A 17447-nucleotide genomic window follows, 5' to 3' on the forward strand; every position below is an offset into this window, starting at 1 on the left:
CAAGCAAAAAACGATTCAAGAATTTGAGTGAACTTTACAAAGAATGGACTGAGCCTGGGGTCAAGGCATCAAGAGCCACCACACACACGTGTCAAGGAATATGGCTACAGTTGTCATATTCCTTTTGCTAAGCCACTCCTGAGGCGTCTTATCTGGGCTAAGGAGAAGAAGAACTGGGCTGTTGCCCAGTGGTCCAAAGTCCTAGAGTCTGGAGGAAGGGTGGAGAAGCTCATAGCCCAAGTTATTTGAAGTCCAGTGTTAAGTTTCCACAGTCTGTGATGATTTGGGGTGCAAGGTCATCTGCTGGTGTTGGTCCATTGTGTTTTTTGAAAACCAAAGTCACTGCCCCCGTTTACAAAGAAATTTTGAAGCACTTCATGCTTCCTTCTGCTGACGAGCTTTTTGAAGATGCTGATTTCATTTTCCAGCAGGATTTGGCACTTGCCCACACTGCCAAAAGCACCAAAAGTTGGTTAAATGACCATGGTGTTGGTGTGCTTGGCTGGCCAGCAAACTCACCAGACCTGAACTCCATAGAGAATCTATGGGGTATTGGCAAGAGGAAAATGAGAAACAAGAGACCAAAAAAATGCAGATGAGCTGAAGGCCACTGTCAAAGAAACCTGAGCTTCCATACCACCTCAGCAGTGCCACAAACTGATCACCTCCATGCAGCGCCGAATTGAGGCAGTAATTAAAGTGAAAGCCCCTACCAAGTATTGAGAACATGTACAGTAAAAGAACATACTTTCCAGAAGGCCAACAATTCACTAAAAATGTTTTTTATTGGTCTTATGAAGTATTCTAATTTGTTGAGTTTTTGTTAAATGTGAGCCAAAATCATCACAATTAAAAGAACCAAAGACTTAAACTACTTCAGTCTGTGTGTAATGAATTTATTTAAAACACAAGTTTCACAATTTGAGTTGAATTACTGAAATAAATGAGCTTTTCCATGACATTCTAATTTATTGAGATGCACCTGTATTTCAGAGCAGCTACAACCTTGTTAAGGAAAAAATACTTCAGCAAATAGCATGATTACAACGAGTCCAGTCATAGCAACATTTTCCAAATGGGCCTGTGACCTTCTGAAAGCTGGTGTTTCTCAGTCCGCTTCATTTGCAGACTAATTATACATGCAAAGAGAAAGTCAGCAATATATAGATGGGCTAGAAAAATGCAGCTGCTTATACCTTTTATTTATTGCTAGAACACAACCCAGTGTCAGTTTAGCAAAAGATGGTTAGGATAACGATTAAGCATGTGCTGCAAATTCAACAAAATGAGATTGGCTTTTGAACTGTGTATTTTCAGCAAGGTTTAAATCATACATTTTGTGCCGGCATTAGAATGAAACCATATTATTGTCCTGTATTCTCTGTCCTAAATCACTTTAACAACCATTCGTTTAGGTTTCAGAGAATATTAAGTTCAACCTTCTGGTCTGTTTAATAATCAGTTTGACTTGTACTATCAGTTTAGGGAGATTCATCTCACCACTGAAATATCTGGGTGAAAAAAGATTAATTTGCTCTTGGTTTAAATCAGTTCAAGTTAATAATATATTCATACACAGAGGGCTTTATATAGATCTGTTTCCTCCCATTGTTCCACTACCTACCTACAGCTTCTGCGAGTCCATAGACTCTTTGGCTGTACGCATCTGTCTTGTCCCAGATAAAGCTGTAAGAGAGCCGGGGTGAAGCTGGAAACTGCTTCTGAAACATTCTGCCCTCCACAGCCACCATGAGGTGGACCCGAGCCAAGCCGAAGGGCACGCTGGACTGGGTCAAGATGACCTTCAGAACAGGTTTGTAGGCTGAAGCACGTGAACTCAAGTAAATCAAGCCTAAATCACTCCCGGGAATGGCCGTGTGCTCGTGAAGAACCTGTGATTAAAAATGTGCATGAGAGAGGAAGTTAATTGCCTGGAGTGTAAATTTCCTTGTGGCCTGTTATCATTTATATTAAAATTGTCAGATATTTCAAACAAAATACACTGCTTCATAAATTCACACTATGAATTCATTCCTCGTGAACATGGGAGTGTTTGGTGTCAGTAAGATTTTTTTGGAAAATATATTTTTTAGATCAAATAAAGGCAGCCTTGGTGAGCATAAGAGACTTATTTTAAAAATATAAAAAAAATCTTACTGACCCAAAAACTTTGAACGGTAGTGTATGACAACCCTGATGTCAAGATAAAAAAAATAAAAATGAAGACGCTTTATACACGTTCAGATTGAAGCTTTTTGAAGGGTTAAAAAGAAAACCTAAGCAATTTTTAAGCTGTATCATATGAACATCTTCAGAATGACAGTCATATAAAATAATGCATTCCCACAAAAAATATCTATTTCAATTATGTCTGATCCCTGCTGACTTCCACTTATAGGCTTAAAATTGATTTATGTTACAAGCATAAAATGTGAAAAATTTCTGTCACAGGAACAAGATATAGTACACCACTGTCATTATTAATTCAGTAGCAATATCTGCGTGCCGATCTTAAGAATATCTGGTTTTCCTGACCGTACAGTATGTTCTGTAAGTAAAAATCACCTGGTTCTCTCATATTTTGTAGTGTCATTAAATCATACAGCTCAGATGAGCTTGAGGCACATAGACAAATGTATTTAGATTTTAAGGAAAAATGAACTGAGACTCATTTTACTCCCAGATGTGATGCGGTATGACTCACCTGTGTCTCAGGAATGATGGGGCTGGCCTCGGGGCTGGAGCGGTAGAAGGTGGAGAGTGGTGACGCCGTGATTCGGGGCGAGGGTCTGTCAAGGCCACTAAATTCACACGTTGGCGTGTCTCTTTCCTCTTTTCTCATCACCAGTGTGTCCATCACATGGAAAACTCTCCATGACAACCACACCGTGCGATACACAGCGGAGAATGGAGCACGCACAAATCGCAACGTCAATGCTGTGCCTCCGTTCACCAATAAATCAAACCTGCAGGTGGATAAACAACACAGTCTTCAGAACAGTGATCATGCATGCTTGACAAATTTGACTCTCCTGAGAAAGTACTATGGTGGTACCATGGTACACTGATATTAAGACAGTAAAAAATAATAATATTAATAATATGGTATTGCTACAGTACATGTACGAAAACATGGTATTCCCATGGTTCATGTCATTATCATTATTAACCATGGCAATACAAGACTGTACTTTTTTGTGAAACTGAAGACCGGAGTAATGGCTGCTAAAATTCAGCTTTGTCATCACAGAAATAAATTACATTTTAAATTACATTAACATTTAAATTGTAATAATATTTCACAATATTACTATTTTACAGTTTTGTTTGATCAAGTACAGAATGTAGCCCTGGTGAGCATAAGAGACTCATTTCAGAAACATCTCCAAACTGTTGAACAGTAGTGTATATTTATATAATATTTCACTATACAGTTTGTGCCAGAATCTCGCATTGTTTTTGTGGGGGCAGAGGGCATATGAAGGCTAAGTGTGATTCATAATTTCCTGTTATCAAACTCATAAGTACATGGGTCCTCTCCAAATTACATGGTTTGTTAGCCTCATCAAAGCGCTTAGTTATTGATGTCTTCCACGTTTCATATCCTCGTCTAAAAATGAATCTGATTCATAAATCCAATGAAAACAGCTAAATAACATGGCAGACTTCACTGTCTTTTATCAGTAGTTCACTGGCACGCTTAAAATGTTCTATTAGTTGATGAGAGTAGGGGTAGAGATGTGATGTAACTTTTTTTCATTTTTTTGGGGATTTGGATGAGAGATCTGGAGGTAGCAGTTAGAGCAGGACCTATTTTAATTAGCGTGCTATAGCGAGGAGGTAGGCGCAGATTTGGAAATGAAGGGGCGTCTCTTTGAAGTCGTGCTCTATATGAGCTGCTGACTCCCCTGCCCGGAAGGGGAGAGATGAACGGTGCGGTGACTTTACACAAAAACATACACATCCTTGCAGTGTCACTGCCCTGAAATTCCCCCTAACTGCTCCTGTCCCTTTTTTCAGTCCTGGCATGGCTGGGCCACTGTTCCAGACCATCGGCCTTTAAAGCTCTTTCTTTGCCTCTGTTTCCCTTTGGACACGCTTGCTAACCAAGAGCAGACACCAGCACTGAACAAGCATGATTATCTAATGCCCGTTCCCCTGTGTGCAGGTTTTTAGGAGGGATCTGGATATATCGGATAATCCCCAACATCAGCCTTCCTTTTTTAGAGACGACGATCCATCCCTTGAGTATTTTTTCTTTCATTAAACTCTATTGAAGAGAAATAAAGTTTTTAATGCATTGCGGTCATGCCTCAGTTAAAGGCATGCGGTCGCCACAAATACACATGCAAACTCCCACGCATATGACCCTTGAGTAGATGACTCACATTAACTGCTGTTCTGAGTGATTCTTGATAATGATGGATAATGACTAAAGGGATTATTATAAAGGTACAAGAAGGTCAGATAGCCCCAGAATCAGCTCAGAACTGAAAGTTAAACTCTGCAGACTGCTTTAATCTCGTATAACTACAGTTAAAATAGGGCTTGACGCAATGTTTCAAATATTTCTTATTTAAATCATGAAGGCAAGCCAATGGATATCACTCAAGCAATGTGCAAACTTTGCGCAAGATTTATGCCGGTGAACGTCTTAATCTCAATCAATTCACTATGCAGAAAGTGAAAGTAAAAACAGAATGATGGAGTAATGATGGAGCGTTCGGCATCTGACACCGCATATCTCTCAGAGATGATGAGAGACGAACCTACTTTAGCATAATTATGTGGATAACGGTATATAGCTAACACTCAAAATCTATTCACATTGTTGATATTGCAAGACTATCTACTTTCAACACAACACAACCGTAAAGGACAACACACCCTGAGGCCTAAACAAAGTTATTGCCCTGCATTCCACACTGCTACGCCACTGTAACGCAGTATGCTACGCAAATATGCATTACGTTGCCTGTTACGTTGTTTGGGCTGTATATATATATATATATATATATATATATATATATATATATATATATATATATACCCACACAGTTTATGTATATATAGGTTATATATATATATATATAAAAATTAGTGTTAAAAATAGCTTTTCTTGTAAATTTAGTGTGTTAATGCAGGCAATTAATTTTTTCAGTTTAACGCGTTAAAAATATTTAACGCAGTTAGCGTAGGGGTAGGGCTACAGTTGGCCACCCCACTCAAAACTGCTGTTTCTATCTCATTTTTCTTCACATGAACCATTGTTTATTTAAATGCAGAACGTCTTTATGACCACACCTGTGCTCCAACCTTACCTCAAACAAGTCAAACGAGTGCAAAAAACGGTACTGAGCTCAGAGCACGTGCTCTTCAATTGCCAGCGCACATTTCAGCCAGTATCATTTTATATCAAATCAGGAAAGAAACTGCGAGCATGCAATGGCGTATTGGTATGTCATCAGTTAAGCCATGAAGTCACCAAAAAGGCAAATAAAGCTGCCTTAAACTGTGCGTGTATGTATTTGTTATATGAGTCACATTTAAGAACATGTCTCTGAAATGCAGTGGTTTTTTTGAAACTGTCCTGGAACAGCTCAGCACTGTCTCTCTCATCTAACACACCCAATTAAACTCATTATTAGAGACTTTAAGATCTGATGTGGGTCAGAATAGGCAAAGAGATGCATTGTGTCATGTTCTGCAGCGGCAGCTCTTAAAGGGATAGCAGCCAAAAAAAAAAAAAAAAAAAAGTAATAACCAGTTGCTGTATTGTCTATTAATCAAAGATCAAAAGTAGCTTTAAGGATTAATCTATATTTAATTTAGAATTTAGAGTTTGATAACTTCAAAATTAAATTTTTGTATGTTTCCTACTTGCTGAAGGTCACATAAATATGTCATTTATTTTAATGGGTTTATGTGAAAATTGTTTTAAGTTTGCTTAAATTCTAAGTTAATTTAAGTACTCTAATAAATGTTAAAATTGATAGCTCTTGTAATGTTGAATGGCTAGTCAATGGTTAAATATTAGGGGGGAAATGTCCTAGAGACATCAGTGGTATCAGTGATACTCTTTAAGTTGTTTCTACATTAATTTGAAGATGGAATGTGAAATTATTGCAACGTAAAAGTATTTTAAAATACTTTAATGTTAGGTGGGATTAATTGCGATTAATTTCAGAAAAAAAAGTGTGATTAATTAGTGATTTTTATGCTATATATGCTATATATATATAAAATATTATAATTTTAATAATTTGTTTAATTATACAACTCTAATTTGTGGAGATTTTGTGTTATGCAAAAAACAATATATGCAAATGTGATCTGTAAATTGAACTTTCTGGTTCATAAAAGGATCATAGAAGGACATTCATGGGTCAAATTGTAATGTGTGGCCTTTGAATGACAGTATCACTGACATAGGGTTGGGAATGTGCCTGTTTGTGTTGATTTGACTTGACTTGTGTGGGAAGCAGCGAGATGTAAATATGAATTTGCATAAAAATATGCAAAATGGTTTTTCACCGACTATCTTAAGGATAGGTATTAGCATAATTATGTGTTTATGAATATGCTTGTCTGTATCTGAGTAAAACATATTTGTACGTACATGCCGTCCTGTCTGGTGATGGTATAACCCTGCTGGGGGTAATGCAGAAGGGACACATTCACCCCAATCAGTGGAGTGCCATCACTGGTCACCACCTGTCCTCTCACGACGGACACCGGGCTATTAAATAAACACACGTGATATGGCTCTGAGTGAAAACAAAGGTAAATTAACCAGCTGTTCACAGCGTCGAAATTCAAGGTCAGCAGGCTGTTAAAAAACAAGCAGCATTAAAAAGCAGCATTCAATTTGGTATTGTATATATATACAATTCATAGATTTTATTAATAAAATGTCCATATCTACTATAAAATGTCTCAATCCATTGCACCTGACCTTCCTCTGCCATTCTGTTTTGATAATCTTAGCAGACGTAATTACTGCACAAATTATTTTACCAAGCACCATTTAGTGGCTGACCTGCAATCTCGCATCTTCACACTAATTGTGTGATAATTTCTCACTGCGCGAACAAAAGAAACCTCAGGGCAGATGGGCGGGATGAGAACTTTCCTCATCAAGGCATAATCAAAAGCTTGATCAGCCAAATATCAAGTTTTTCTTGACTGCTCCTATTTTAAGGCAGTGAAGACAAGCAGCAATGTTCATATTGTTAACTTTGTCCAAAAACACCAAAGGGCAAATAACATATTCGCTCAAGTTTCTAAATTGAAGAGGTGCAAAGGTGAGGCACTCAATTTTTTCACTGGAAAAAGTAATCATTTCCTAATGTACATGGTACGTTAGCTTATGGTACAAATCATACCAACGGTGGATAGCTTTTCTATCTGCAATATGAAAGCAGCAGAAATTAGATATGACAACATGGAGGCTCAAAAAAGGGAAACTGAAGTTATGAATTCCTATCAAAAAGGAAAACCCTTTTGTTTATTCTGTATGAGTGTGGCTTGCTCTATTTTCCCATGCTGTTAGATCTACAACCGCAAAACATTACAAACACTTTAAGATTGTGGGAAATTTTGTGCAACACATCAAACGGCATCACAATTACTTGAATAGCCAGAAGGACTTTCTATGCATATACATTTTAATATGTTATGCCACTGATAAATAAAACATAAAATAGAGGTGTTATTGGAATAATAAGCCATGTGTCAGTGAGAATCTTAGAATAATATATATATATGTTATAACATTATTAAAAAAGTCATAAAATACAGCTTTCTAAGCTAGATTGTAAGTATTTAAGGGATAATCCAATCACAAATGGAAATTCTGAGATCATTTACTCAAACCTCTTTTGAAACATAAAAGAAGATATTTTGAAGATACATGATTTTTCCTATAATAAAAGTCCAACAAGAAAAAAAAAAAATTATTTTGTGGTAATATCCATTTTTGGGTGAAGTATCCCTTCAAGCAACATAGTTCACTGTAGAATAGGCCCCAATACTCTTACTAAATCCAAACCTAGTTGGCTGTTCTTCAGCAGTTCAAGATCTCCTAACCTGCTGTTGAATGTGTTTTCCCCTGGTAGGGTATGTGTGCCCCCCGGAGCTACCAGAAAGCTGACGCGCTGATAGAAGCCCTGAGCGTCTGGAGAAGGTGAGCTGAGGTGTTGCATTGTGCTGGGATCTGGAGCCCCGCGGCAATACATCTGACCCTGACAGGTGCTATGAATGCAACAGTCTGGGTCCATACAGTCCACCAAACCATCTAAAATAACAGCAAAGGACTACATATTAGACTACATATTCAGTGCTTTTAAAGTTATGTAGACATTTTTAGTACAGAAGTGGGAGCACCAATTGTTTAGCCCCCAACTTCTCATCCTTTTCTCACCTCCCTCGTTGTCCTTGCTGTCAGAGCAAAGGGTTTCCATGGCGACATCGCACCCCACCCCTCTCCATCCCGACTGGCAGAGGCAGTGCCATCCGTTCTGGTCCAAAATGCACCTGCCGTTGTTGTTACACAGCCCTGGACAACTATCTACCGGGACAAATTCATCAGTTATACATACCAACCAATCAGCAGCCTACGATGTGTCAAAGGGGTGAAGAACTCACCATAAAGAACTGCATAAACATACAGGGGAAAACACGGTGAATGTGTTTTAGTCAGTCAAACGTTTGGAACTTGACATTTTCAAGACATCGGACAGTACTCAGGGACAGCTGTAATTTCACATGAAACAGCTGGACAAAATATGTGCTGCTTTAGTACTGTAGAAAATCAAAAAGGATTTTTATTACTTATTATTTTCTGTTCTCCATGTCTAGGAGACTAGATTAATAAATTCAGCTAAATACCAGCTAGGCAAAATGATTTGCCAAAAAAAAAAAAAAAGGAAAAAATACATAACATATTTTTTATGAGAAATCTGAGCAGCTTATAAAGTTAAAATTACACATCTAGCAGTGTCCATGTGAATTAACAGCATGCTGAGCTGAACAGCACAAGTGCAGAGATACTTTATCAGACAGTATACTGAAGTGCTCCATCATATCCTTTGTCACAGAAAAGTGTGAAGTCAAAGGAAATTACAGAGGAAATGCTAAATTAAGGAGCTTAGCAGCTGCTAAATATTACATTAAGAGACAGTGAGATGTACAACAATGGGGATTTGGGTAATGCAAATGTGTATATGTGCATGGACTGACTGATGATTGTGTGTGTGTCTTTGTATGCCTACAGTTACACTGTATAAAACAGGGAACCTGAAACCGAACACATGTGGGGACACATTAATACACGGTACATAGACATAATGAAAGTCATGCTTGAGAGACAGAGGGGTCAGAGCCACATGCTCTCTTCAGGGCAGCATGACCTTTACCTCTATATCCTATCCAGTCTGCTATCATGAAGAGACATTCAGGGAAAAGAATTAAACATGGGGTGTTATACTGCGGTATGCAGTGATTTAGTGTCATTTCTACAGACAGCCCAGGCAGCTTCCGCTGGTTACACACACCTAATATGCTGCGGCTTACCCTCTCCTCAGTAAATATGACATTTCATGATATTTGCATTGTACTGTTGAAGAGCTCGATTAGAGGAAGACTTGAATGCTTTTGAAATTTGCTTTTTTTCCTTTTTCTTTTTTTTATGAAGCAAGGTCTACATCTGTGAATCTGCTTTTCGATTTCATAAACGTTTGCATTCAAAGAAAATATGAGGAATTAAAGAAAACAATAATTTAAAAAGAGATACATATTTATTCCGGACTTCACACAGAAAGCAGAACGTGGTTGATGAAAGAAAGCACTGTACCTTTTATTTTGCTGTCCAAAAAGTGAGCTGCAGTGATAAAATGAATAAAAGGGAAAGAGTGAAAAAAGTAATTCAGATGCAAAATATACATTTTTGTGCAATGCAAACTATGCTATAAATGTACCTATTCAGCCAACTGGCAAACTGTAATCTCTCATAAGTAGAATTTGAATATGCTACAGTATACTGATGTGCTGACAATGTTTTTGATTTTTACTCTCAAGAACTGCATGAATAATTTGTAATTTTTCAATACGCTGGGCTACTGCACTCCAAACAATACATTTCCATGACCTTATCAGTCACTTTTGATTCCTGAATAAGGATGCTTTCAAAATCAAATGAATTTTTCAGATTTATGAACCAGTTGTTAAAAAATATCTGACTAAAAATATGTTTTTGTTCACAAAATGAACTTGTGAGCTTTTGTTCTACACAATTTGTAACCAAGAGCAACATTTAGCTTTTGAAATATTTTAGTGCAAAAAAAAAAAATCATACTACCATCCAAAAGTTTGAGATGGGTAAGATTTCTTAATGTTCTTGAAAAAAGCCTCACAAAGACTGCATTTATTGGATCAAAAATATAGTAAAAAAAAAAGTACTGTGAGTACTTGTGAATATTAATAGAATTTAAAATAGATGTTATTTTACAATTTAATTTATTCCTATGATTGCAAAGCTGTATTTTCAGTCTTCAATGTTCCATGATCCTTCAGAAACCATTCTAATATGTTGATTTGCTAATCAAGAAACATTTCACGTTATCAATGATGAAAATATTTTTGTGGAAACCGTAATACATTTAGATCCTGAATGAAAAGATTTAATGCATTCTTGCTGAATAATAATAATAAAAAAATCATTTAAAAGAGAAAAAATTCTTACTGGCCCCAGATTTTTGAACACTACTGTATATTCAGTATAGAAATCTGGACTTTTCCATTTTACTTATTTCCATTACTTTTTACTGACCTGTAAAACACAATTTTATTTGTGATATTTCTAAGTTTTTACTGTGGGAACACTGAATAGGATACTTTTTCAAGCTAATATAACAAAATATAAGGTTCACTACATGGTGAACTCACCGATATTGCAGTTTTCTCCTGTCCAACCTTGGTGACACTCACAATTCCCCTTTCGACACACGCCGTGCTCCCCACAGTGTGCCTGACACTCCTCCTGTTCACACCCTGCCCCCGACCAGCCGTCCGCACACCGACACACACCTCCAACACACACTCCGTGAGGAGTGCAAGCCGTTGCACACATTTCTGAAACAAACAGCATTGTGTTTGAGTCATGAAATACAAGCAATACAAGAATACAAAGTCATAAAAATGCAGTTTCTAAAAACAACTATAAAAATTAAGCATATTTTTGTATAAAGTCACATAGCTTGCATTAATGTAATAATGTATGCCATTAAAATAACCATTATGCATATACAGTGTCAGATACTTGTACATTTTAATTTTACTGTGGGACCGACAATGAATCATTTATTTGAATTTTAGCTTCTTAAAAGGATAGTTCATCCAAAAATAAAAATTCTGTCATCAGTTACTCACCCTTAACCTGTATAAGTTTCTTTCTTCTGTTGAACAAGTAAGAACATATTTTGAAGGGCATTGGTAACCCAACAATTGCCGGTAGCCATTGTATTTTCCCCATACTATGGAAGTCAATGGTCATCAGCGACTGTTTGGATCTCAAAAATCTTTAAAATATATTATTTTATGTTCAACAGAAGAAAGAAATACATACATGTTTGGAAAAACGTAAGGGTAAGTAATGACAGAATATTCTGGGTGAACTATCCCTTTAACTTGAGCTTTAGTTGAATTTAACTTAAATTTTGTTTAACATATTTATTTATTTATTTTCAACCAAAATTATTTTGAGATCAATAATTTGGGGGATCCCCTGTTGAAGAACCCTGATCTACAGGTTGTCTCATCTGCTTTGGCAAAACAAATAAGAAATTTCATCTCCTTTACAACAGCACCATGCTGAATTATAACTGCTATGACTGAATGCATCTTTGGCACTCTTAATTCTCACTGCTGGATTGTATTTGAATGTTGGGGAACAAAATTGGAAGTAATCCTTTGATAGTTTTGTGCTAAAGCCAATGCACAATGGCTCTGAACTTGTCATCCTGCAAGCTGTGACTGCTAACATTTCTGGAGCTCTCCAGAGCATCCATCAACAAATACATTCACACACGCATACATTCACACAAGACTGTCTTATGCACATTTTCAAGGACAAATGTCTCTTTTAAAGAACAACACTGTTGTGTTTCTGTGTTTATTGTAACATTTTAGTGCCTTTGAAAACAAAATCCACCATTACATTACTGTATATATAATAGAATTATGTCTATTTTATCTAGAAGAAAATGTAGCCAAAAAAAGTGATTTGGTTTAAAGGTTAAAGTTCAAGGCAACATGGGATTTTTTTTATTTTTTTTATATAATTTGAATTTAAAAATATGGCTACATGCCAAAGCCACTTTTTGGGGGGTATATTTAATAGATAATTACTTCCATAAGGCATAACCATATTCTGCAAGTGTCAGCAAACATTGCGCACTGTTATTCTAGGGAGACATCTCAAATTAGTAAGACTTGGGTCCAATGATGGTGCTATAGCAACTTCATTACTCAGTTTATATTATACATTCAATTTACCGTCACCTTAAAATTTCCCAGTGGGCTGTAAACTATTAATCTAAATGAATTAATATGCACACTGCAGAATTACATCTGCATGTCTGTTTCCAGCCCAACACTAATGTGCATGTATTAAAACAACCTACAAGATCGTAAGATTACATCCGTATGCGTCAGACAGCACAAGGCATTTAAATTTTCAGTATGTATTTTCTATCCAAAAATTTTCTGCATATAAATCAGGCATTGTCAGCATTAAGCTAGAGTTTCAGATATAAAAGTATTCAGGCCAGAGACTCGGTTTTCAGATGTGCTGCAACCAGACAGCAATGTGTAAGACAATATAAATGTGTCTGATGATAGATAATGAGAGAAGCTTAGACTTGGATTGCCCCCATCCACCTTCATTTCAACTAATCATTATGTTCTAATGTCGATACAGTAAAGTGAAGTAAAATACGGGCAATAGCTTGAAATCTCAAGTTTTTCTTCACCTCCATTTCAAATGCATTAACATTTTTAGTACGCATGTTAACTCAATTCAGATGTTGTCTGTCTTGAGTTAGAGATCCAGCTATTGAAAGAGAATTCAAGGCTGAAACCAGGCAGCACTGTGCATCTAAACACCCCGATGCTAAATAACAAGGTCAACTTAGACCTGGCTTGGCCCCATCCACCTTCATTTCAACTAATCATTATGTCCTTAGAATTATCACCTCAACGACTCCAAAAAACCCACCGAATAATACCGCCATGGGCAATTTTGATTTTATAAGGCCATGCTAGAGCCAATTTATCATTGCAGAGAAATTACACCGGTGACTTTTTCAAAGTTCTCCAACGCTGCCCAAGGCAACCACTCAGGCAAGTGCAGAATTGGTCTTCCATTAAGCCATTACTTTGTCAAGCAACTTTTAGAGTGGGAAGAAAGTCCACCTGACAAATAAATAACACATAAAACCTAAAATTGAGTGTAACGTAAGTAAAGTCTCTCTGATGTTTGTACAGGGAAGCCCTTTTGCTGTCCCTCTCAAGAGTTTTTTCTTCAAGCGGAAGACCTTGGAGGGTCTGATTAGGTCGTGCTGGCTCTCTGGAATATTAAATTGCTCTAAAAAGGTGAAGGGTTGGTTGATTCATTCAATCTTTTTTTTTAGCCTTCTTTTCCACACCAGTCGATGTAATCAATTTTTCATTAGCGGCAAGGTGTTTATCTGTTTTTAGCACTTCCAGGTTCCTGCGGGAGGCGGGTCGATCCACGCCACACACCCGTTAATTAAAGTTTATTTAATTGAGGTGGAACAGTGGAGGTAATGAAGAGACAAAACCCCAACTGTGCAAGCAAGTGGACTCCCATTGCTCCCATGGTCAGAGCTGCAGCTAGAAGTGGCCTGACGTTAAGCTTATAAACACTCATATGAAAGTAATGGTTTAGTGGATTTACTACATCTACAAATTTCTAAAATCCTACAATTTGTACAGGAATATATAATCTAAAGTATAGAATAAAAGTACACAAATATACACTAGCATTTAAAAGTTTGGGTCAGTATTTTAACCTTATTTCATTTATTTAGAAATAAATTAATATTTTTATTCAGCAGCAACATATTACTGTATATTGGTCAAAATTGACAGTAAAGACACTGATAATGTCACAAAAGATTTCTACTTCAAATAAGTACTGTTCTTTTGAACTATTATTCAAAGAATCCTGAAAAAAAAAATGATCACAGTTTCCACAAAAGTAATAAATAACTATTTTCAACATTGAGAATAATGCGAAATGTTTTTTAAGCACCAAATCAGCATATTAGAATGATTTATGAATGACCGTATGGTACTGAAGGAGTAATGAAAATTCAGCTTTGACGTCACAGGAATAAATTATGTTTTAAAATATATTAAAATAAAAAAGCTATTTAAAACTGTAACAATATGTCACTGTCACATCATTATTGATTTGATTTAAAAAAAAAAATACTCTTGGTAAGCATAAAACATTCAAAAATCCCCAAATATTTGAAAAGTAGTCTAAGTGTTAATCTAACTTTAGTTCACATATGAACAGAATATTTTTTCATTCATATTGTAACAGAGCACATAAAAATGAATCTGGGGTGATCTCAGTTTTACTATAACACTTTTTGATAACTGCAGCAGCACATTTATTGTTTTTTTTTATCACATTTACATTTCAAAAATTCCCTTATTACAAAAACACAGGCACTTATGATGGCATAATTCCCACAACATTCTCTAAAGAAACAGCCTGACAGCTAGATTTCTCTTTCCTTTCACCAATTATTTACAGGCATCACAAGGGGAAAGTAAGGTATAGCTACATACGCAGTATGTGCGTCATGGCCACAGGAAATACTGACGTGATCAAAAGGTTACTCACAACAGGCTAATCAAACTAGAAACATAAACATTAGTGTACCTAACAGCACCCAGTGTGGGCAGCATGTCAGAGCACAGACCATTTCCTAAAGTAATGATTCAGTTACCTACAGTGGGGTGCAAAAGTCAGAGACCACACTGATAATTTCAAAATTGAATATAAACCTGGAAAGAAAATTTTTTTGGGGGTTTTCATATAAGCCTCCCAATGCCAAATCAAGCCATATACTGCATCACATAATCAGTGAATAAGTAGTACCTGTAGAGCAGTCCGGACCGGTCCAGTTTTCGTCACAAATGCAGGAGCTGGTCTCACTCTGGAATGTACCGTGGCCAGAGCAGTGTTCTGGACACAGAGAGACCTGTGTCTCACAGTTTGATCCGGTCCAGCCTGAGGTACAGCGGCACTGACCATGGAGACAGGTGCCATGGCTTGAACAGGATGGGTCCACACAGTCCACTGTGGAAAACAGACAATTGTTTCCAGACAATTTTCATAGAATTACATTAAAATTTTTTCAATGTGGCTGTATAAATTCAATTACCCAGTTCCCCTCAAAGGCTGGTAAGATTTTTTACAAATATTTTGTTCACCAAGGCTTCTTTAATCAAAAACGGTGATATTGTGAAATGCTATTACAGTTTAAAATTTGAAAAGTTTTCAATTTGAAAATATTTTAAAATGTAATTTATTCCTGTGATGGCGAAGCTGAAATTTCATCAGCCAGTACTCCAGTCTTCAATGTCACATGATCCTTAAGAAATCATTATATATGCTGATTTGTCGCTTATTATTATCAATGTTGAAAGCAATTGTGCTGCTTAGTATTTTTGTGCAAACCGTGATAAATTTTTTTGTATCAATCACAATGGATTTTATTACTTTAATGCATCCTTGCTGAATAAAATTATTAATTTCTTCAAAAAAAAAAAACTGACCACAATCTTTGGATTGATATTTTACTTATTATATATATATATATATATATATATATATATATATATATATATATATATATTATACAGTTTTATATATAATACAGGCCACTGTGTCATCAATTCATATGCCTTCTTTACAGTTTTTTTTCCCCTCAAACAATCCTTCTGATAATGATATCACACCTTAACATTTTTTAAAAGAAAAGTCTATTTCTTTGACAATTACAAGACTGCACTCCAGAACATCCTACTGTATAAAGATTCAATGATGCTTAGATATGCTATTTTAGTTTCCTGCGGCTATTCAAAAAATCACTCTTGAATTTGAGGTATTACCATCATGGAATATAAAAACATCATGAGGGAACAATGTCTGCACCATGGAATATGTCTGATCTAGTAAAATGGCTTTTATATTCATGCCATGCAGTTCTATTATCATGCAACACAATCTCTGAACCAAATGATGCACATGAGAAGGAAGCACATACCATGACAAATCCATCATCATGTTTTACAGCAACAGACAATGTGGGTTTAAGGTATAATTTGGCTTTCCCAAAACGTAAACCCATGCAGGTATCAGAAAAAGGTTTAACAAGTTGACTTCTCTGATCCCATGAGTTTTTTTGTTTTTTTCTCAAGGCTCTGTGCACTGACCATAAATTACTGCAGAAGGAAGCATGATGTACAGTTCTTGTTGAGACTGGGACAGAGGTACTAATTTAATTCTGCGCTACTTCTTGAGGTTGCAGTTTTGGGGAATTTGACAGCTATCTAGTCTGTGTGTCACAGAAGGTGTCAAATTGGAAACGCTGATGCTAAAGTCTGAAAATTTGGTCATCATTTACTCAATGTCATTTCAAATCTTTTTGATTGCAAAACAAGATATTTCAAAGATTTTTTTTTTAACTATCTCTTTAATCTCTGACAAAAGTCATCAGTTCATATAAAAGTTTCAAGCTGTTTTGAAAAACACATATCAAAAGGGTAACAAAGGGCAAATCTCAGATCTCTTTGTAGGTTTTAATTGGCAATCAACTTAATGTGACCACTGCCGCTATTATTAATTGTAATTTGGTTCGTTCCAGAGTCAAGCATTTTATCAAAAGGTGTTTATTGTTTTGTGCAACTTCATAAAAAACTGTAGCATAAAACAAATGTGTTTGCATTTGATTTTTAAACAATCTATTGCTAGCAAGTCTCTCTTTTTAGGCTTCTCACTAGATCCCTCTCTTCTTGACCTCAAGGTGAGTTACTCATTCAATTCATTGACAATTATAACATTGTTCAAGTGACCCGAACATAGACATCTAAAGAGTTCATTCCCAAGCCTATTGAATGTGGATCAATAGACTCAATTGGTTTTACCCAGAGAGAACAGGAGGAAAAAAAAAATCAAAAGACAGGAAATATTTTGTGTGCAAGTAAGGGGTATTTTCTTGGCTCTCTGCCTTATCTCAATCCCATATGTGGAATCCATTTCAGTCAGTGGATGCTGCTAAATGGTGTGGCTAATTTATCACAACAAAAACCAGTCTTTAAGTCAGTACACTCATCCATGTAATTAGCTA

The 17447-nt window shown here is 36.3% G+C and overlaps 1 protein-coding gene across 1 annotated transcript in view; it reads right to left on the reverse strand.

The window, feature by feature from the left end:
• Positions 1 to 17447, reverse strand: part of LOC109051969 (teneurin-3-like) — an 87865-nt gene that overhangs the window by 22636 nt on the left and 47782 nt on the right. Inside the window, 9 exon segments of the mRNA XM_042738286.1 lie at positions 1625 to 1892; positions 2705 to 2966; positions 6620 to 6739; positions 8089 to 8296; positions 8423 to 8569; positions 9417 to 9437; positions 9854 to 9880; positions 10945 to 11130; positions 15194 to 15394. Of these exon segments, the coding sequence (XP_042594220.1) occupies positions 1625 to 1892; positions 2705 to 2966; positions 6620 to 6739; positions 8089 to 8296; positions 8423 to 8569; positions 9417 to 9437; positions 9854 to 9880; positions 10945 to 11130; positions 15194 to 15394 (1440 nt within the window).

This window comes from Cyprinus carpio, chromosome B14 (genome assembly GCF_018340385.1).
Source record: "Cyprinus carpio isolate SPL01 chromosome B14, ASM1834038v1, whole genome shotgun sequence".
Taxonomy (NCBI): Eukaryota; Metazoa; Chordata; class Actinopteri; order Cypriniformes; family Cyprinidae; genus Cyprinus; species Cyprinus carpio.